The sequence below is a fragment of the Cygnus atratus genome, chromosome 3 (assembly GCF_013377495.2).
Source record: "Cygnus atratus isolate AKBS03 ecotype Queensland, Australia chromosome 3, CAtr_DNAZoo_HiC_assembly, whole genome shotgun sequence".
Taxonomy (NCBI): Eukaryota; Metazoa; Chordata; class Aves; order Anseriformes; family Anatidae; genus Cygnus; species Cygnus atratus.
Window position 1 is genome coordinate 62,287,687 of NC_066364.1, and position 21,753 is coordinate 62,309,439.

The window sequence follows — 21,753 nt, forward strand, 5'->3', positions numbered from 1 at the left end:
TGCCAAATGATTAACTGGAGTTATGACTTGCACCTCCTGCATGTATTTTCTCTGTTACATCCATATGCTTCTGAGACCGAGGTCTGTAGAACTCCACGGTGGTGGTTTAACTGACCTCGAGCAACCACAGCTCTGTGACGATTTAATCGAGGTGGATTTCCCTGCATGTGCACATGCACAAGAGTGCAAGTATGCGATTTGATAATTAGCCACTTCCATCGGAGCCAGACATATGTCCTGGCCTATCGCATGCTTCAGCATGGGGTCAAAAAGGGCTGTATGGCATGAACCTGTCACTTGTCCCTCAGTTCAAGGACCACAGGTGGCGGTGGTGGGTTCTGAGATCCCGATCAATTACTACAGCTGGGCAGCAGAGGGTCAGTAACCCCGCTTACCTGTCTGTCTGGCATGTGTGAGCGTGTTGACAGCCCATGCATCTGGCAAACAGCTGCCGTGCTTCAGAGGGGGGTGAGAAAAGGCTGCCAGCAACCACGGTAAAACAAATTCTTCCACCCCCTCAAACCTGGCATTGGATCAGCAAGACCCAGCTCTTAACGCTCACAAATGTGAGCACCCTGTCAGGCCGGTTTGTTGGTTTGAGCTACAAAGGAGCAGTGGTAAGTGGCCTGGGGCAGGACGAAATGGCACGAAGACTTGCACCAACTTGCAGCAGGGGCTAATGCACTGAGCTGTCAACTTCGGCACCACAAGTTTTGCCTTCAGATCAGTCACTCATCACCACAAACCAACACGAAGGAAACCTAAGAGGTACATGGGAGTGAAGTTATTTTTCCTCTCACTGCTGGGATGAGGCCTCGGGTCCTTACTGACCACTTCTGCGACTCTCCAACACCAGGCATCACTGGATGGATGCCCCAAGAGCCACAGGCTTTTATGGAGCATGCTCTGGTATTAGCTGCTTAACCTTATTTATTCTCTTAACCAAGGCGATGAAGATGATGAATAGCGTACCTCATGAAGCCCAAAGAGCTTCCTGAACTCCTGAGGAAGGCAACACTGAATGTCTCAAGACCACAGCAAGTTCAATGAGTGAACTGACAATAAAACAGTTAATCAAGCTCACAGCCTTTGTTAGTCCACAACACAAGATGCATGTAACATCAGAAGCTATTGTAGGGATGTGGCTGCAGAAGCCAAGAGAATTGCTGCAAATTGCTGAAACACACCAACAGAAAGGTGACCTGTCCCAAAGTACAGCTTTTTTATTTATTCAGTGTCACAGCGCATTTCACAGCACAGCAAGAAACACACGCTCTAGACAGCACCTGAGGCCAGCAAACCTCATCAGAAGTTTCAGGCAGGTATCTTTTACTTCATGTTCCAACAGCCCAGAAGCACAACATGAGGTGAATTAATCAGTGCCCCTAACTGAAGCTACTGTCACTGCCACACCAAGGGTAGTAGCTTCTATATGAAAACTGTGCTAGCTGGGGAGCACACACACCAACTGACCACTCTCATAAGGTGCACACGGTCTTCTGTAAGCAATCAGCTTTCTATTTTTCAGCTAAAGGTTTGGTGTATATAAATAAATAAATAAATAAATGTATATATATATATATATATATATAAACCTGAAAGAAGTACTCTAAAAAAAGTTCCAGACATGGATCCTTTTTCCCAGAGCAATACCTTGTCCTCGTCCCACAGCCCCACTATGCAAACAAAGAGGAGCACTAGACACTGAGTTAGTGAAAAAGTTCCTACAAATAAGCATGCTATTTCAGAGATGTCTGAACAGGTAACAAAAGAAGAGAGTCAGTTCTGTTTATTAATAATCTTTGGTTTTAAGAACGTGACAGTATATTAGTGCTAGCTGAGCCAGGGATATGCACAGTCTTGTATCCCATGGCAGGGCTGCCATCACTCACATTATCCAATACACAAAAATGTGTACAGGCTTTCCATAATTTCTGCCTAAAAACTGCCAGGGCAAAACACGGGAGACTGCATCAGGCAGGATGCAAACAGCAATTCCTGAGGATACGTCTGCCTGAGATCAACTCAGCAGCACATGCAGAGCAAGCTCAAAATATGCCGTGTGTGCTGCATTACCACTCATGGATCTGAACCGAACTGTGCAATAATACTGTTGTGCCCCAGATGAACCGGTTTTGTTACACAAACAGTGGCCATTCGCCCAGGAGGACTAGGAAAGGCCTCTGCCTTGGCAACTGCAATGGGTGGCTACAATGGGTGGTGCCATGGCACAAAGGCTGAACTACGTCCCTGTTTTTCCCCCTTTAGTAGCTTCTGGGACTAAGTGCAGAGAGGTGCCGTGCACAGACTTCTGCTGCCTTTCAAGTGTTTTTCTGATTAGGTAGAGTCTTAAGTTAGGTCTTGCGCTTTTCCTTCTATACCAGTGATATATTAAATGTCAAAACTTCTGTATTATAAGCATTGCTTTAAAATGACTGTAGTCATATTATGTTATAATACAATTTATCCCCACTTACGTGACTAAATTAAACCTTTCCTAGAGAAGAAAATTTTGCCTGAGGTTGAGTTTTGCCGTTCACAGGGTGGTTTTAGTTAGGCATGAAGAAAGCGTGTGGGAAATGTGGTTTAAAACCTTTTAAAGACTCCCTCATCACTGTCACAGTTGTTAGAGCATGGTAGATAGGATATTCAGGGGATGCATGACAGGAGAAAATGTGTTAAAGCTGTCAGTGCCCATACCATTACATCTGAGTTGCTGCCATGTAATCAACCCCTCATATGTCTGCTCAGCGTTTCATTACTGCAGAGTTCACTAAATCCCGGTATAAGACACCAGCATGCTAGGGATGCTTCTCACCAACAATACGTGAGCTAATTGCAGTTCTCTCTTCCAAAAGGGGCAATTTACAGGCAATATAGCTGAGTGCAATCCTGTACAAGAATTTTGAACCATGAACACTGGATTCAGTGCTGCTGTGCAGCTTAGCGAGCTTTATTAATTCTTATGTTTTACTATTTTTGGCAATACTTCTGTAGGGCAAGGTCTGAAGGTCAGACTCCAGCTGAATAACTCAAACTCTCCACGTAAACCCTTGTGGCCTCTGTGGCATGCAGTCAAGCCAAGGGCACAAAATACCACCAAGGCCTCTCAATCCTGAAGATCTCTTCAATTTACACTAGGAACTCACATTTAATTCCGTTTGACCCTGAGCTGATAACACACAGTAGCAAGTCTCGCATACGTGAGCTATTTACTGCTTTTCAAACAATTTGAAACCATATTCTTACACGAGAATTTGAGTCACAAATCACCTGAGTGAACAGAAGGCACAGCTCAGACACCTCATCCATTTGTTTGACATGGTATTACTGTGGAAAACCGGGATTAATGAATACCTTGTCTGCTCAGTCAGACACACACAACGTATTGCTCCATGATGCAAGAAAGACTGGGTTTTCTGGGAGAGGACTGGAGGTACTGGGCCTTTTCTTCTCCTTTGGTAACATTTCATACTTGCAGAAATTTTCCACGAAAACTAGTCACAGTATCTTGGAAATTTACACAAAGCAAAACGCACTGCCCTGCCAGCAACAGAACTGGTCAGAGGGAGACAGCTTCTGAAAACAACCCTAATATACCTGTAAAGTTATTTCTTTTTATTGTAACTGTTCAAAGCTGAGTGTCATTTTTTCAGACGCTTCCTCAGAAAACTGCTCTTCTGGCAGCAGGGTGAAAGGCCTGGGCCCTCTCTGCGTGGCACAGCCCCAGCCATAGCGCAGGGCCACAGCTTCCTGCCACCACAGCCAGGCCCGGTCCTCGATGCCTCAGGCCTGAACTTGTAGCTGTCACTTACTAAATTAGTCCTAATGAGATTACGCGTGTAAATACGGCTCACGTGACTGTTGCAGGATCAGACCATAAGCTCTGTAGGTGTCTACATCCACACGAACACATATGCTGTCACAATTAAAGAGTTTAACGAAAATAAATCCACCTGTCTGTGTTTCTAAGTATTTATTAGCAACCACTGTTGTCTTGAACATTAAACTAACGTGATATTCACAATGTACATATACGGCATCAAAGTTATTCAGACATCTAAATAGCTCTGACTTGCTTGAAGTAAGTAGCTATGTAGGTAGTCATTGGTTGGGCTGAGTGATGAAAGCCTGAAAGCGAGGACAGAACAGCCCAGAAACACCTGAGCTTGCCTCATGCCCAAGGAAGATGGCCTGGGAACCGGTTGCTAAAAGCCAAAGAGAAAATGCTGGATGGATCGGGGCAGTTTCATGGAGGAGGAGATGCACCACACACCCAGCTGCGAAAAGGGGAAGGCTGCGGTGTGGAGGGTGAAAGGTGAGCAGGCAGCACGTGCACCGTTCTGGGTTGTCCCACTGTACGCAAGGGCGGGCAAGCGACACGCTGACAGCTGCGTCTGCATGCTTGAAAAATTATCTCCACTACATTCAGGGTGACTTCTTGGCAGCGCCCTTCATGTTGTAACTTGTGTTTTGTAGTGGGTGTGTTTTTGGTTTTTTGTAGAGAGAGGCTACTATCTGCAAGAGTCAGCTAAACTGTCACCTACAGAAACAAATCTGCTGACTAGCGTATTAAAATACATTTATCTATTCACTGCACATATCACTGGAAAACTACTCCCTCAGGTCAGATTTTTGTTTTCCTTTTTTGTTTTAGGCATTGCAGCCATTCCCTTCTTCTGTAAACACACAGAAACCTCCTTCCTCTAAGTCAACTACAAACACTGTCTTATAAATACAGACAGACTACAGTACAGCATACGTTTGTCTTACATAAGTACACTTTTCCAAGAGAGTGAAAATTGTCTTGTGAAAGCAAACTTTTAAAAAACAACACATTACTTCATATATCACACTGCTCTTTAATAAACACAGTAATGTAATATATCACTGCTTTCTGATTTAGAAGAACTTTTTGTGTTAAGGTTGATAAATAATCGCATGTAAGTTTAATTTACTTCAGGCACATTTTGAATTTGTTTTTCCAGTTGAGGTGAGACAACTAAGACCTCACGAGTTTGTGAGGGACAGGACCGGGTGTCAGAAGACCTGACTTCCAGACATGGGATTTCTGCTGTCCAAGCGAATCTCCTCAGGTTAGATCCAGGCAAGTGCTGTACATCCGTAGACAGACATGACACCATCTAAATTTCACAGATGTACCTCCTAAATGCAGAGTCATAGGGGGTATATACCCTCTGCCTGCAGCACATGGGCACATTGAGGCACCCTGGGATAAAGCCAGCTAAAGAAGAACCCGAGCTGCCTTAATTCGTGTCCTTTCCACACAAGTAACAACCAGCGCCTGGTACAACACTGCAGACATCTCTCTCACAAGGAGCAGAAGAATGTAACAGGGATTTCAACATCTCCACTTCTGAGAACTGTGTGCTTATTATCCAATGGTTGCTTAAAGTAAAATGCCTGAAAGGATTTTTCAGTAGATAGGATTTAAAATTATTTAAGGGTGAGATGAGCACCAGCCGAACATCCAGCTTACTGGTGGCATGCTCTATTAGGCAAAAAGGCTGCTGCCTTAAATGTAATGGACACAGCTACATTTTGTGGGGGACTGGTCACACCAGTGTTATACTGGAACATACTCTACCAAACTGGGTCCCCTTTAGAGGGCGTAGCTGCCTCCCTGACTACTTTCTAAACTGCAGGACAGGGACAAGGATTCTGGACTGCCTGTGAAGCACAGTTAATGGGAAATTCCAGGAGATAACTTTTCAAGATAAAGAGCTTGCTGAGAACGATCTGTCCTGGAACTGTAATTAAAATGAGACACCTTAGTTCAAAGGTCTTTTCTGGTTAGTAAAGCTAGCTAAAGTCACTGGCTTTCACTCTTTACGTGTCCCTCATTTACAAACCAGGGATAAGAATGCACAACTCTCTTTGTGTGGATGAAACAGGTTGTATAAATGCAGAGCTGTACAAAAGCAATCTGGTTTTCGACAAAGATCTCGTGCTAAATATGACTTTAAAAAAACAGCTCAGTTTAATTCCAACGCAGCATCTATTTTTGTCCATAAATCTAAATGAGGCAGACAGCTTGCCTCTACTACTTTATATTCCTCCCAAAAATTCATTCAGCTTGGATCAAATCCCATTTCTCTTAAATGTATAAATCCCCATATCATCTGCAGAACTTGAGTATCACAGGGAGTGCTTCTATATCAAAGCTTTAAAATATGCTGTAAAGCCACAGCAACGATGCACTTGTGTAACAACTGAGCTGTGACCAATTGTAACTGTAAAGCAAGTTCATGAACTTCAGCTGTGATATATCCAGTGTGCTGGTTTGTTCAGACTCCCGTTTTAACGGGTCAGGAATTTCAACAGATATATACTACCATGCCAGATCAGCTGAAAAAATTTCTGCTTAACAGTTCTATCTAGATGCTTTGGCTAATAGCAGCATTTGCCAGTCCAGTTGCCTTCCCTATTATTCACATCTCTTTCCCCAAAATGTAATTTGATAGTGATATTTCTAGATTTGTATTTTTACAGAATCACATAATGGCTGAGGTTGGCAGGGACCTCTGGAGGCCATCTGGTCCAACCCTCTACTCAAGCAGGGACAGCCAGAGTGGGTTGCCCAGGAGCACACCCACGTGGCTTTTGAAGATCTCCAAGGAGCGAGACTCCACCACCTCTCTGTGCAATCTGTGCCAGTGCTCTATCACTTGCACAGTACAGAAGTACTGCCTGATGTTCATATGGGACCTCCTGTGCTCCCATTTGTGCTCATGGCCTCTTGTCCTGGCACTGGGCGACACTGAAAAGAGCCTGGCTCCATATATATACAAGTGCATATACAAAAGCATAAAACAACCCTAGAGACAATCAACACTGGTACCCAACAGACTTCTTTCACATGCAAGTGTTGTATGAAGCTGCAAGCTTTAAACCTATTGCCTAAAGTTAATTATTTATTACAAGGCCTTCTTATTTGTTGAGTAAAAAGAAAGTCTACCAAGTCTACCAGACTTTTCCAAGACAAACACTGCTAAGTGTGTTCCCTCTTGCACAAGTGCCCAAGCCCAGCTTCACAGGTAAATTTAATAACAGATACTATGGTAAGTTCCCAGAAACAAAGATGTTTTGGGCTGCACAGGATAAAGATAACCCTAATGGAGCCTTCTCCTGCAATGGAGAAGTCTGTTGAATGGATACTTCAAATAAATCTAACTGAAAGCAATCAAATGTACTTATGTTAGGTCTATCCTCTCCAATGCACAAGTGCCCTGTTTTACACTGGGAAGGGTGTCCTGACGCGACAGCAGGCCAGCCAGTCAGGCTAGGAAGCCCAACCCTCCAGACCAGCCTCCCCAGGCTGCTTCAGGGCTCAGCTGTGTAAATGCACAAGGATGGTGCATGAAGTGCAACATTTAAGTCAAGGAGGCATGCAGTTTGATTTTTTTTTTCTCCAAGAGTCCAGATCAGGTGCAAGCCTTTAATAAGGATCCAAATTAAAAGGACCTCTGAAATGTGAAAATACTTCTAGAGTTTTAAGTAAATACAAACATTCTGATCATTTATTTCTTTTTCTGAAGCTTTTCAAAGACAAATAAATATAATCCCACCCATAGCTCCCCAGGTGGTCGGTATGACTTAGCCATACAGAAAACCTATCTAAAGGCACCAAAATGCAACAGCCATTACAGATTATATTTGTTAACAAGCTGTCATTGGGGAGTGCTCAAAATAGTTATCACCGTTTGTCTTGAGTTAATTTAAATTTCTGCATGAGTGTTATACCACTACATTTACTGGTGACAAGATGTCTTAAGTTTAACAGTTTCTATTTGCTTCCTTTTGCATGTTTGATGCTGGCATTAAAAAACATTCTCTACACTTTTTCTCTGGCATTTTTATGGATATTTGTTGTTTCTTAAGACTACTGAACAGAGATGATATAAAAAGACAAAGGGAATTTCTGATGTTTTTTCTCCTAGGACACTTAATGTTCAGCTTAAAGCTACCTAAAATGCAGCAAACAAGCATTTATAACAACCCAATCTAAGAGAAGAAGGAGATAAAAACACAAACTGGAAATCAACTGAAAGTCTGTTATTCCTTGTGATGGAAGTTGCTTACCTACCACTGAAACAATTATACCAGACAGTAACACTTCAGATTTCTTCTCTCCACTAAAGGCACAGATTTGAAACGGGGTGAGGTTCAATAATCTTTCAATCAAATCTTCCTACTGACTCTGACTTCCATCAGAAAATACTACGAAAACACATTAATCTGGTTTAAGAAAATATTATCATTAGTGTTTTGAAACAAATTTTAGACTTCTTAACCCTTTTACTAGAAATGCTTTCACTTCATCATGTATGTATGACACCATGCAATCAATCTACGTATAACAACCCTGTATGTTTTTATACACTCAACACTGCACTACATAACTAAACCTAAAAATAGGGAATCTAAATCCTCCCAAGTAACTCATTTTTTTCAGCACAAGAGCAGCATTCAAATACATGAACTGTAGACTCCCAATCAAATTCTGCTTAGTTTTCATTTGGATATTCCTTTAAAAAAAAAAAAATCTTTTTTTTTCCCCCCCTTAAATTCCCTGTTAGAAAGGGTGGCTAGAGTATGGAGCCTGGCCAAAACCATCAACAGACGTACTGTGAATTAATTCAGAAACAGTAAAAAAAAAAAAAACAAAAACAAAAAAAAAAAAAAAAAAAAAAAAAAAAAAACAGGGTACATGGACAGAACCACTGGCACTAACATGACTGCTGAAACTAAAATAATTAGAAATATGTTGATTTCTCTTTTTTTTTTTAAAAAAAAATTTATTTTACAGCTCCAAGGCCTTTCCAGAAAATATGGTCTACCCCTAGCCTTTAATGGTCTTTTATTTCATTAAGGTTTCCATTTGCTACGGAACTCACATCTTAATATCCCTCTGAATCTGAACTAGACCAGTGGTTCCCCACTACTCTGCAGCTCTTTAATGAAACATAAGATTATTTTAAGTCCATAATCTTCTAAGCAGGATTATTGACTAGTAGGGCTGACCCTAATATTGCTCATCTGAGCAGTGATCTGGCAGATGCCCTCAGAAGACAAAGGGTAAACACGTACCTGTCTGGAGGGTCTTGCAGCAAGACATAATAGGGGCTTTATGAGTAACTACTTAAATCCGGTTTTATTTGACAATGCTAACCAGATGTCTCCTAGAAAACAAATCAAGTGTTCCAATCACTGCTGCTTAAATACATTCCTTGAATTTGGCCAACAAAGCTAAACAGAAGCCACTCTCAGCCAAATCCAGCTCTTCTGAAGATGAGATAATAAATGAATCATCACAGACATTGGAACAACAAGCCCTATACTATATACGTAGTTTGAATCAACACAATTACGCCAGGGGGGAAAAGGCACAAAATACAGACACTTGTGCAAGAATCCTCTACAGCTATAGTTTGAAAAAAATAGTATGAAAGCATATCCAACTGTTCACACTGTTTACAGGCGTAAATTTCTCAGTACAGACCTGCCATCTTAACCCACTGGAAATGACAGCCAGCCCAGGCAATAAACAGCAGTGTGCACCAAAACATTATCCCAGACCTGCAACTTGAACTGAGCAGAAAGAGCTTCACAAGACCCTTGAGGAACAGGCCATCGGCTGAGAGTCTGATCTGTTTTCAGGACCCTACAGTGCCAATTGCTGGAACTGGAAGATGACTGCCCCTTGGAAATCAGGCCACATATGCCCACTGCCCCCTATTACTCCAGCTGAGTTATATCCACATTTCATGGAGAGCACAGGATGGTTCAAAAAAAATGCAGAGCAAAGCGAGTTCAGGTGAGCAACTGGTCTACACTTCAGTCCACAATCCTTTAAGTACTAAAAAGCTTCAGAGCAACAAGACAGATCTGTCAGTGCACACTGACAGGGGCTGGTTGATAGTGCCACCATCCTGACTCTGGTGAAACACCCACTTAACCTCTTGACCTCAAAGGCCAAAAAAGCTGTAGGATACACTGCAGTAAGTGTACACAGCAGACTCTCAATGCCAGTCCAACCACTCTGTAGACATCGGCAACACAAGACTAAAAAAGGTCAAGCAGTCCTTCAGCCTCGAAAGCTGAAGGCACGCAGTGCAAAGAGGTAGTTTTGGGGTCCAGACACCATGCAGAGCCTTAGCTCTTTCTCACCACCCATCTTCTTCACCTCCCATTTCCCCTGCTCCCTAGAAGGAAAGAGTGGCACAGAGCCGCACAAAACTCCTCAAGGGCCAATATCGTGTTGTTCCCACCTGAACATTTGTATCCTGGGAACAGGAGGTGACCGTGGAGGCATGAGCAAGAGCCCACTTCAAGCAGGCTCTCAGGAAAGGCCTGTTAGAGCAGCTTGGCCCTGAGGGTAGGGAAACAGGTGCCTTGGATGGCCCACGCTTGACATCCAACGTGTCGCCCCATCTGCTCCGCTGCGTGATCCAAGGTGCTGGCTGCTTCCCCAGAGAAAGGGAGAGCCTGTTTTATCCACTGGAAACAAAACATTTAAAATAATGGGAGCTACCACCACCAGCAAAGAACTGCATCATTTAGTAAACTGCATTTTAAATCATATTGCAATGGTACCATGCCAATGAAGTGCAGCTCAATTAGCTCTTCTGCTCCGGCAGCTCAGCCGCTGAGACTTTCAAGTGACATTAAAGACATTCATTTAAAAATAGTTTCTAGTAGTCATGCAGCCTGAGTTCAACATTTCCAAGCCACTGATTTTAGTCAGTAACAACTTTACATTTTAATAGAAAGTCTAATAAAGCCACCCCGATTCTTGAGAATAGAAACAAATAATGTGCATCACAAACTTCCCAACTTCCAGGTGCTTCATTTTCTAATTCAGATTACTGGAAAATATTATGGTTTTTTTTTGTTTGTTTTGTTTATATAAAAAAAAAAACTTCAGATGGCACCCGAGCACCTGCATGCCTAACTAATAAATAGCTTTACCTCAGTTGTGAAGAAATTTGAATGCAAGATCTCACCATTTATACTTGAAAGTAGTTTTGTAAAGGAAGAGCTCAGCGTGGTCCCTTGATTTTGAAAGAGTGAAAAAGTCTAGTTCACAGGTACAAAAATCTAACAGAATCCCTCCATGTAACATCTATGATCACAAGCTGCATGCAATTTCACAGTGCAATAAGCAGAGGACATTTCAATATAGACAAATATATATATTATAAAGTAATAAATTGCACAAAAAATAAAGAAAAATCTCTTCCTCCTCCTCCAAATGCAACACTGCTTCTGCTAAAGGTACGAAGAGTACACTGAGATCACAGAGCAGAGAGCACTTGGTTGTGGTTTTTTTTTTTTCCCCCCCGAAAATTAGGTTGTTTGTTTTTAGCTACACCCATGCTGGCAAAATTTGCTGATTTCTTAAAATTGTACCAGCACAAATAGGTTTGACCTGTTATTTTAAAAGCTACTCAGGGTTTTATCTGGTTAGTATTAGGTGGGTAAAACTAGATGGATAAGAACACCTTGACAGAAAGGAATATCTTACCTGAATTATTTTGAAAAAAATTTATACATTAAATATCTTTAGAGGTGGTTTAAATTAATGTTATGCTCTACAAGTGAATTACTATTGGTAACGCAAGTTTTACACTTAACTTCTCTCATTCACTAGGGCAGCAATGAACGCAGTAACAAAATAATAGCCTGCAATCAACTTGCTATGGACCATTACTTTTCGTTCCAGCCTTCTATGCTATAATCACATAGCACTAGGCAATTTACTTCCTATCCATTAAGCAGCTTTGAAAAAAATTGTCTTTTCTGAAACAGCAGATGGAAAAATAGTTCAGTAGTAGTCACAACTACACAACAATTTCTACAACGCCTCTATGCTAAATGAAACTCAACTCTGGGCAGAGAACTTTTAATCTAATCCTCCAAATGTGCTCAGAAGCACTGGTGTCCTCCTGATTTCACAGTGCTTGTTGAAGAGTAAAGCTGATAAAACTTCAGGCAATGCCCCTCTTACTGCTCGGAGCCCCTGCAGGCAGTAATGAAATTACTGAAAATGGTGTTAAATTCATGCTGTAGCTACCGAGGACAGCTACAGGCCACAGTGAGGAACTGCTTGTAAGGAAGAAACATGGCCAGGGAAGAGCTTGAGGTAAAAAGTAATTAAATAAATAAGAGTGGAGTTTTGTTGACTATGTCAGCAGCTGGAGGTCTGCTGAAGGCATCGTAGTTTTGTTTCTCTCTCTCTCTCAATTACTTCCCTGAAAGCATGAAATTTCATTAACAAGGAGTCCCACATCATGTGTATATGCAAGTTTTATTTACCACAAATGTCTAATTGGTAAATTGTTGTAGTACTGAATAGTTGTGTTTGTTTTTTTTTGTTTGTTTGTTTGTTTGTTTTTTATAAAGAGAAGCAGCTCTAGAGAAAAGTCCCAGCAGAAGGAAATAACTTTAGGTGCGTAAGCTGGGGGAAGCAGCATATGATAATCAGTTTCACACAAATAGATTAGATATAAATTTATTGAAATAGAAGATGCAGTGGTTATATTTCCAATAAAACATAAGAAAATCAGAAGAGCATTTTAGCCTGTGGATTTTTCTTTGATAATGGAACCAAGCAGAGAATAGAAAAATATAAGAACAAGTAGTTAAGGCTTACAAAACACTAAATCTAGACAGTATTATTTTCATCTAAAGCAGGCAAATATCTTTTTTTTTTTTTTTGAAAGAACTGGTAAGTGTGCCTGTAAGGGAACAGTAAACATTTCAAGGCTAAAGTACTGCACAAATGTATTAATCCAATATAAGTACAGAGGAACACATAGGCTATCCTCTGAGCCATGTGTGAGCTAATAACCCTGGCTGTCAAGACTACCCTATTAAATGATAATGAAAGGCACCTAGTAAGAGATGGTGAAAATCAATTAACTGGAGAAACAGCAAGAGAAATAAAACGTGACAGCCAAACACTTCTCCACTCAAGACATATAAAATGAAGTTTTCTGCATGTTTAAAAAGCAGAAATGCAGTATTAAACAAACAAAAATACACCACTCTTTTATATCAAGTTAACTCTGTGAGGTATCCAGTGCCTGTGGTTCCTGTTGAAACAAAAAGGGACTCAAAATAAGCTGGCCCTTTGCAGGTTAACCCCCTTTGCAAAATAACCAATGTAAAGAAAACCCTGCTAACAATTTCCAGAACACGGACAATATGCTGTAATTTCAAGCTCTCCTTTTGGCCCAGCAACAGCTGTTTCACAGTCCTCTCTGCTTGCTGCCTGCCCACTGCACTAACACAACTCAGTGCATGTCACACTGGAGTGTAGGGGTACACCCTGAGTAATAAGGGCAGAAATTGGTCTTCAGAAAAACCCTGCACCCTTCTGCAAGAAAGCAGTTATACTACTGAAAGAGTCCTTGTGAGTGCTCTGTTCACCATTTCTTTTCTTTCCACTCAACACCTTTTCCGACTTTTCACAAAGAGCTACATTCCCAGAAATGAGACTGTACGGCAACAAAAAAAGTCGCTGAATGACATACCTCTGATTTGGTTCTTAAACTAATACATAAATGGAATAATTCAGGACTTACTGAAATGGAAGGCACCATTTCTGAAGCACTCCAAAGACTAAATGGGCCTAAAGTGGACTAACTTAGTGGACTAAAGGCCTAAAATGGGCCTAAATTTGGACTAAAGTGGCCAAAACCCACCAGGTTTTCTATTTTTCCACTCTAGAGTGCTCTACCAGGTAACAGACTTCCTTGTTTCTTGATAGCAAAAGTATTTTCCCTTTATCTCTAGTGGTAAACCCCACTCAGTGTTCCTGGTGTGCTGTAGCCAAACCAAACAAGTTTCTTCTGAAGCCTACAACTTGGATTGCAAAGACTGTTGCAAAAACCACCATCGCTTTAGGATACACTAGCGCCTGTAGCAGCATCTTACCTCTCAGTACTGACTTGAGGTTCAGCTTGGCTTGTCGGTGCAGGTCCTCCACACAAGGTGGTCTTGAGGAAGGCAGGAACACATTTTCCTGCTGGTGCCACGGAGCAGTGTAATGGACAGTCCATCTGCTCTCTTCATCTAAGTTGGAAACAGCTGCAGAGAGAGACAAAAAGAAGGAAACTAAATGCTGCTGTAGGTAGCTGTAGCATGTAACCCCATATGTAAGTTTGCCATGCATCCTCTTGAAACCAAAAAGATTGTTTTCATAGAATCACAGAATTGTTTTTTACTACAAATAGATTGTTTTTCACCATAGGCTTAGGTCCACTATAGTCTACAGTCCAAATGCTCTCTAGAACCTTGCTTCCATGGCAGTTTAAAAGCCCTCCTCTCATTTCTAGTCGAAATGCATTCTCCTGTGGTGTGTAGGAAACACCTTTCTCTCCTCCTGCATTTATATTTGCTGATGCATTTATTGTGAACTTGCAACCGTTTGCCCCCTCTAGCTCCCAGTCTCAGCAGATGAAATCAGTTTTCCTGTCCCCTGATCCTGCCAGGAGCTTCCCCTTGCTCAAGGGTGACCCTGAGAATGTGACAGTCGTCATGAGAGATTACGACAGGTTCATTTGTACCGTGAAATAACCTTCTCTGACCTCACACACAAAAACCAGGAACCAAAATTCAGCCAAAGCCAACAAATCAGCTACTTTACATTTCCATGAGTGGAAAGCAGGTTTGGACAGCAGTAACTCACTGGGGAAATACTACTTGGAGCAGAAGAGCACTAAAGAGGGGTTGCATTGGCCACATCTTCCCTGCCAGTATACACATGAAAGTAACATGCTGACGCTGCTCAAGTTCAAAGTTCCCTACAGACAGTCAGTAATGAATCAGCCAAAGCGCATAAGTCTAAGATTTGTTTATCATTTATGTTTCCCGAGAGACAGCCATTACCTTTCATTTAAAGTTTATCATCAATAAAAACTTTTACAGTTGAATGGCCATACCCCTCCGCCCCGCAATAAACAGGAAAAGGGCAGTTGGGGGTCATATTTTATGATCCCCCAGGCAGCGTTTGGCTTGCGGCCAGCAAGCTGCATATCCTTGCTCAGCTCTCCAAAGCAGGAAAAAAAAAAAAAAAAAGAGAAGAAAAAGCCACTACAGCTGTGCCGCCTCCCAGGCACCTGCTCTGCTGACTTGGCCCCAATGTGCTGCCCTTGCTACCAACTCTGCATCTTCCCTTGTTTCCATGCTGCAGGTGGATGTGCGCGGCTCGCTGCCCGCAGCATCCTTGCTGAAGTTTGTGCCGTGCCTCTGGGGTAGCGGAGGAGGTGCGTCAGGAAGCAACGCCAAGGCAACAGCCTCCTGTCACCTGAAAAAGGGCTTCTCCTCTAACACCACAGCCCATCCGCCAGAATCGGTTCAGACGGAAATAATCTGTACTCGCATCAAAGAACATAAAGTTGTGAAGCTTAAGGCATACCTATGACACAGTGCTCAATGCCTGTGTTGTCTTAAAAGGACTTGAGGGTGGTGGGAGGTTCTCAGATAAATTTCCTCACTTGCTTTCAGGGACCTCAGAGAAGCTTTCTGAAGAACGCCCATCACTCTCCTCACCTTCAGGACGCCTTGGTCCCACACCCCGTCCCCTCGCACTGGCTGCAGTAAGGGACAGATGCAGCCGGTCTGTGCCTGCTCTCGCTAACCAGAGGCAAACCTGCCCCATCGCAACCTGGAGCCGGCAGGTGGATGCCACCACACCCGCAGAAGGGCAGAGGAGGTGGCAGTGGCACAGCAGCCCGTGGCAGCCGTCCCAGGCCATTTCCCCACATCCTCAACAGAGCGACAGCAGCGGCCGTAGGGCAGCGCGAAAGCCTGAGCTGCGCTCCCCTGCCGGGCTCCTTCCCCGAAGGACAGAAAGCACGCACGGCTACTTACTCTTTCTCTTGAAAAGTTTCACGAGAGATGTAAGCTTTTTGTTGATGAAAACCACCATTTTCAAGGCGTTCGGCTGCGATCCTGGAGTTTAAATCCCATAAAAAGTCGGAGGTGCGGAAAGGTGACCACTTCTCAGCCTGGTCCCGCTCAGCCCCTGTGCTCCAAGTTTCTCTCCTCCAGCCTTCTCCCTTTTACTCCCCTTCAACTACAACTTTACACCTCCCTACTGGTGCACAAAACCACCGACAAGCCCTTCACCCCAATTTCTCCCCCTCGGATGCAATCCAGCGGGCTGACGACCGCCAGCTTCAACACATAAAATGTGAGGAAAAAAAAAAAAAAAGAAAATTAAACAAAATAATTAACCCCCAACCCCTAATGCCATTCACACTGGCTCAGGCCCACAGCTCCCTGGCAGACGGCGCAGTGCTTCTGCCCAACCCTGCCACCCCACCCCAGCAAGGGCCAAGCCCAGCGCTCCGCTCACCACAGCCCCAGCGGGGCGGGGAGGGGAAGGGAAGGGAGAAAAAGGGAGGGGAAAGGAGAGGAGAGGAAGGGCAGCCGCTCCCCTCCGCCCCTCGGCCCCGCAGTGTCTCCCCCTCCAGACACGCTGCCCCCCCCCCCCGGCCCCAGGCAATCGCAGTGACTGCGGCAGCCCGGTCATTTCACATATTGGATTTCATTCAGCAGCGCTCCCAATTTATTCTTATTAGCGTCAACCCGGACCAGATACATGGAAAACAAAATCAAGTTATTTCTGTCTAATGGAGAACCTGTTATTCGTCAAATGAAGCTCAAGCACAGAGATATGAAACAGCCCAACTTTTTGCCGTGCACGTTACATCCCCACGCCCTAAAAAATAAATATCAAGGTCCACGGCTGTCCTTCCTAGGAAGGAACTGCAATTTTGCAGCAGTTAAAGGGAAAATGCTAAGCAGCGAGTCAATGTGCTCAGCAGGGCATGCCCTTCACACTGTTAAGACTCAAGAAGCAAGCCCTGCCTCACAAAGCAAGCGTAGGAAACTGCCTCGGGTTAACAATGCGAAGGATTTTTCCTCAGGAAAGAGAAAAATGCCAGCAGCAGGGGTCTCGGCCTGACCCCAAAGCTGCAGCAGGATCTGGCCCCTGCAGCGTAAAAAGCAAACGCTCCACAGGAACTTTGCTCCAAGCTTCACCACAACGCCGAGACTCAGTGCCACGCAGAAAAGAGCGTAAGCAAAGTGCCCCCATCAGTGTCTGAACACACTGCTACTGGTGTTTTATCAGTATTTTCCAATTCCACAGAACTGGCAATCACAACGCGGGTTTGACACCAAAAGTGCCAGGACTTTCCAGCAGCTGCTGGTCCGAGAGACCTTCTGATGGGCGCGCCTGTGCCAAAGGGACAGAGGACCCCCACGCCATGGCAGCGTGATGGGGAAGGCACCTCTGCTTCTGCATTGATCCCCATCAAGCACCTTACACAAAAAATGTCCCTGGCATCAAAATTCTGGCAACAAGGCGACTGCTCATTCACGTATCACCCTGTTTTCACACAGCAAAGACTTCAAATTGTCACCTTCTGACTTGTAGGCCTCATCCTACAGAAAGCGGGTACTGCTGTTCAGGAGGAACATGCTTTGGGCAGTGCAGCAGAAATTATAAACAAACTTTCAGGTGACAGCTTAAATCTCATCTTCTACATACAAACTCCGAGCCAGGAACTTAAGGTACCATCGTTATGTGCTATAAACTGGGCTACCCAAGTTGTTGTTAGCTGCTGTAGGCCTTGAGAGTCACCTGATTTAAGGACTTTTGTGATATTTAACATGACACATCTGACAATGCTATTTAGTATTTTAAAAAAGTCACACACAAAAGTACCCCCCTTAGCACTTTACCATTACACATTCATCATTAAAACCCTGTTAGATGCGCACTTGGTGGACACACTCTGGGGGTGAGCCCAGCATGACTCCAGCAGCGCTGCCATCTAAGAGCACACACAGAAGGTGGTAACTTGGTTTTTAGTGTGGTGTTGATCTTTTTTAGGATGTAGGAAGTGCTTTTGCAAGCGGGAAGGGGAACTACTGTGCATTTGCACAGGAGAAGGTGATGCTTTCAAGCTTGGTCAGGGACACAGACTGAACCTGAGGCCTCTCTGGCATCTCACGGTGGCTCACGAGCCACAGGCAGCAGGTGTCATCTACATTTCAGGGTCAGGTCCTGTACCTGGTGTTTTGCCATCTTCCTGGCTACTTTGGACAGCTTGGGAAACTCCTCCCTTTTTCAAACTCCTCCCTTTTCCACTGTGGACTGCAATGTGTCCCAAGTCCAGGGTTGCTCTTTGTTATTGGATCCTCCCCCAGCCTGAAGCATTTCTCCTTCCTGAAAACAAGCGCTTGATGGCTGTCGTCAAGCCCTGATCTCCAGCATGTAGGCACAGTTATTCAAAACCAGTAACAAACAATCCATAAATGATGGCTGCCTTTCACCCTCCCTTCACCTTCCCTGTGGCCGTGCTGATAAGGTGGCCAGGCATCAAAAATCAGTACCATGAGGGGATGCCTCAAGGAACATGCATCTGCATCGCTCAGAGTCTGCAGCGGGTCAGCAATAACCCCAAACTCATCTTCACTGGAGACAAACCCAGTGGCTTCCATGAAATTCAGCATGTTGTCTCAACCCGGTTTTTATAGAACACTTTGCAAGGCACAAAAACTGTCAGCACAACTGGCTCTGGTGGTAGCTCTCCTAGAGCTGAAAGCGTGAACGAAGCGTGCTTCTCTGAAGGTTGTCGTTTCCACAATGAGAAGAAAAAGAGGGGACAGTCTGAGAAAATTCATGTTGTAGTCACTACCCAAACAAAGGCCTTTAGCCTCCAACTTTGCCAATCCAGCAGTCAACGCCCACACCCCCCAAAACAACACCACTACCAAACTAAAACTACCTTGGTAGAAAAACTTTTGGAAGTGTTCGAGTTGGCTAAGAGCTGCGCACGCAGCAGGTGTGTGCATGCCGCAGTATCGGTTCTTTACGAGCCGTGCTGGTAGGAGGCTGGGGAGGCCGTGCTCCGTGGCACACTTGTGAGTTCACCTTGGAGGAGTTAATATTAACCCGCTGCCTCAGCTCCCACATCCTCGGAAACACGGATGACGCTGACTTGCCACCTCACACGGATACTGCCACAAGCAATAAAGTAAATGAGTAAATGAAATGAATAAAAGAATAAAATGAATAAAGAAATTTTTCCACTAGTTTTCATGCAGGAGGGATGAGCCCAACACACATACCAACTTCATGGAATGAACGGTGCATTAAACCACTAACAGATGTATCACCGCCTTGAAAACTAGACTTTAGGAGGTAAGCCCTAGCGATTTTATTTAGACAATGGAAAAATCCTCCATTAAGCAGCTGCATAGCATTGCTGCTGTTTTAACAGAGGGGGGAAAAAAAAAAGGGAAAATGTGTAACTGAACCAGGAACTGCATGGCAAGAGCTCTTCCAGTGAGCCTTGATGCAATAACCAAAAGGGAAAGTTAAAACGTTGGAAAGCAGATATAATCAACACAATGAAATCAATGTGTTTGCTTTTTACCGATCTCAGTCACTCGCTTGAAATAAAATTTCAAAATCAAAATCAGCTTATGTGAGGCTGCAGAGGAAGAAGCCTTTGGCAAGGCCATTGTTTTTTTTAAGGCCATGCTGCCTTAAAAACCGTACCTGTACTTCTACTTGGGACTTTTGTCATTAGGAAAACTAACACGAAGCACCTGCGACAAGAAACACCAAATGTAGCTGTGTTCAGGCTTTATTCCTGCTCTGACCACCTTCACCCATGCCTCTGAGCACTTGCTGGTGTTTAAATGGATTCAAACCCACCCCTGTGGACCACAGGAATTAATAATTTATGATTGCAAGTCTTTTTTTTCCCCCCTCCTATCAGAGCCAATCACGTCTGGCCATCTCCTGGCATTTTTCAGGAGAACAAAAGTGCTCCCCCCACAAACGCCATCGGTCCCAAGCGGCGAGGCGCTCAGCTGCCCTCCTCTCTCCAAGCGAGGCCCTTCACAATGGCTTCTTTCAAGGCACCCTCGGCCTGGGTGAAGCACGATACTTCCCCAGCTACTAAGAAATCGCAATTCATTAGACCTGCGATCAAGATGAAGAGGAGAATGCACGGGGGAGAGGGAACAAAGGACGAGAAGTATTTTATCCCAAAGCCACCACAAAAGAAAAGAGAGACCCCCGGCCCAGTGAACTCATGGGGAAGCACCAAGCCTGTCTCCACACAGGCAATTACCGGGCAGGTATTGCCTTAAAGAAGAGTCCCTTCATTTATTCATCCCACGAGGGATTACAGCTCCAGGCTCTGGCCAGGGGGCTGCCTGGTGGGGGAAGAGAGGGGAAGATGAGACGGGAAAGCAGAAGCAGCACAACCTAAGCCAGAGAGGACAGAAAAGCAGCAGGCGGATTGATCTGATGATCCTATTTAGGTCACCGCACAATAAAGCTAATTCATTCCTTTTGCAATTCAAAACGTCTTGCCACAGATCCTCTATCATGCAAACACATCACCAGAGAGAATAGGGAGAATTTCGAGCTGCACGCAGACAAAGCAGCAGCTTTGCTCAGGTAGAGCATCTCCTGACACACTGTATCTGCAGACAGAACAGATAACGTTTAGTGAATGTGCAGTTTTGTTGAATGTCTTTGTTTTAAATTGCAAGACACAAGCCTTTGGCCATTCCCGAACTAAGGCGAATTCAGCTCCCAGACGAATCCTTTGCTCTCTCCATAGGAAGACCCTTTTAACATTCCACCAGGAAACATCCGGATTTTAAATTCCAAATCCACCTTAACGCTCCTATGCTACGGCTTATCCTGAAGAACTGATCAAAAGCGTTGGCAGCACATCTCTGGATAATCTTGCTTTTATTTGCCCTAAAAATGCACCGTGGCAAAGAGTCCTCTTCTGTCTTAGGGATGGGGGAAAACAAACAAACAAAAACCACATAATGTGAGCAAGTTCGCTTAAGTTTTCTGGTTTATTCATTCTGTGGGACTCAGCGAAACCAACAAAACCAGACTGCAAACCCACCACTGCTGGACTTCTGTCCCACACTGTCTCCTTGTTCGGTCTGTAATTCCGTCTTTGGCAGCTGTGCCCTCGTGGATCCCCACTAATATCCAACAGACATCTTAAATTAATCTCAGTCTGCATTCCCTTTAGGGGTGTCCTGAAGGGGACACACTCCCCGCTCATTTCACTTATTTAAAGGTCATAGAAAGAATTCTTGCAGCATATCTCAGCCTCCCCTCCCAACACTGCTCTTTGGGATACTTCTAGTTATATATGGATTATTCTGGTACAAGGAGTTAGCACGAAGAGCTAGTAAATTCTTTTTTTTTTTTCCCTAAGCTCCAAGACGCTCTCTCAAAATTAGGCTGGTATGTCCCGCAGTTTGCTGAGAACTTTGCAATCTGTAAATTAAAAAAAATAAAATCCTTGAAAACTACCAGCCTTCAGACAATTCTGTGCCTGTTAATGCAAAAATCAAACAAGGCTCACTGTCTCACATAGCAGATTGAAAACAAATTTTGTTTCTTAGTTGGAAACTTTCAGTTACTTCCCCAAAGTAAGTAAAAGCTAAGGTTCACAAACAATAAATGGATTTCGGCAGTTATGACATTTGGCATTTTCCCTAAAGCCTTAAGAATTGATAAAATCTGAAAAGCTGGGCATGTTCCAATTAAATAGTGGCACAAACTACCTCAAAAGACTATATTCTCCAGCCAAAGGCACGCGACAGTCACCTAATCATTGTGCTGTTGCAGGACTCGGTGATCTGTGTCAAGCTGCTAAGCAC

General features: G+C 43.8%; 1 protein-coding gene across 2 annotated transcripts in view; it reads right to left on the minus strand.

The window, feature by feature from the left end:
- Positions 1-21,753, minus strand: part of NHSL1 (NHS like 1) — a 166,358-nt gene that overhangs the window by 34,045 nt on the left and 110,560 nt on the right. For both annotated transcript variants that reach the window (XM_050709742.1, XM_035538989.1), the window contains exon 2: positions 13,963-14,115. In XM_050709742.1, coding sequence (XP_050565699.1) covers positions 13,963-14,115 — 153 coding nt within the window. The remainder of the gene's footprint in view (positions 1-13,962; positions 14,116-21,753) is intronic.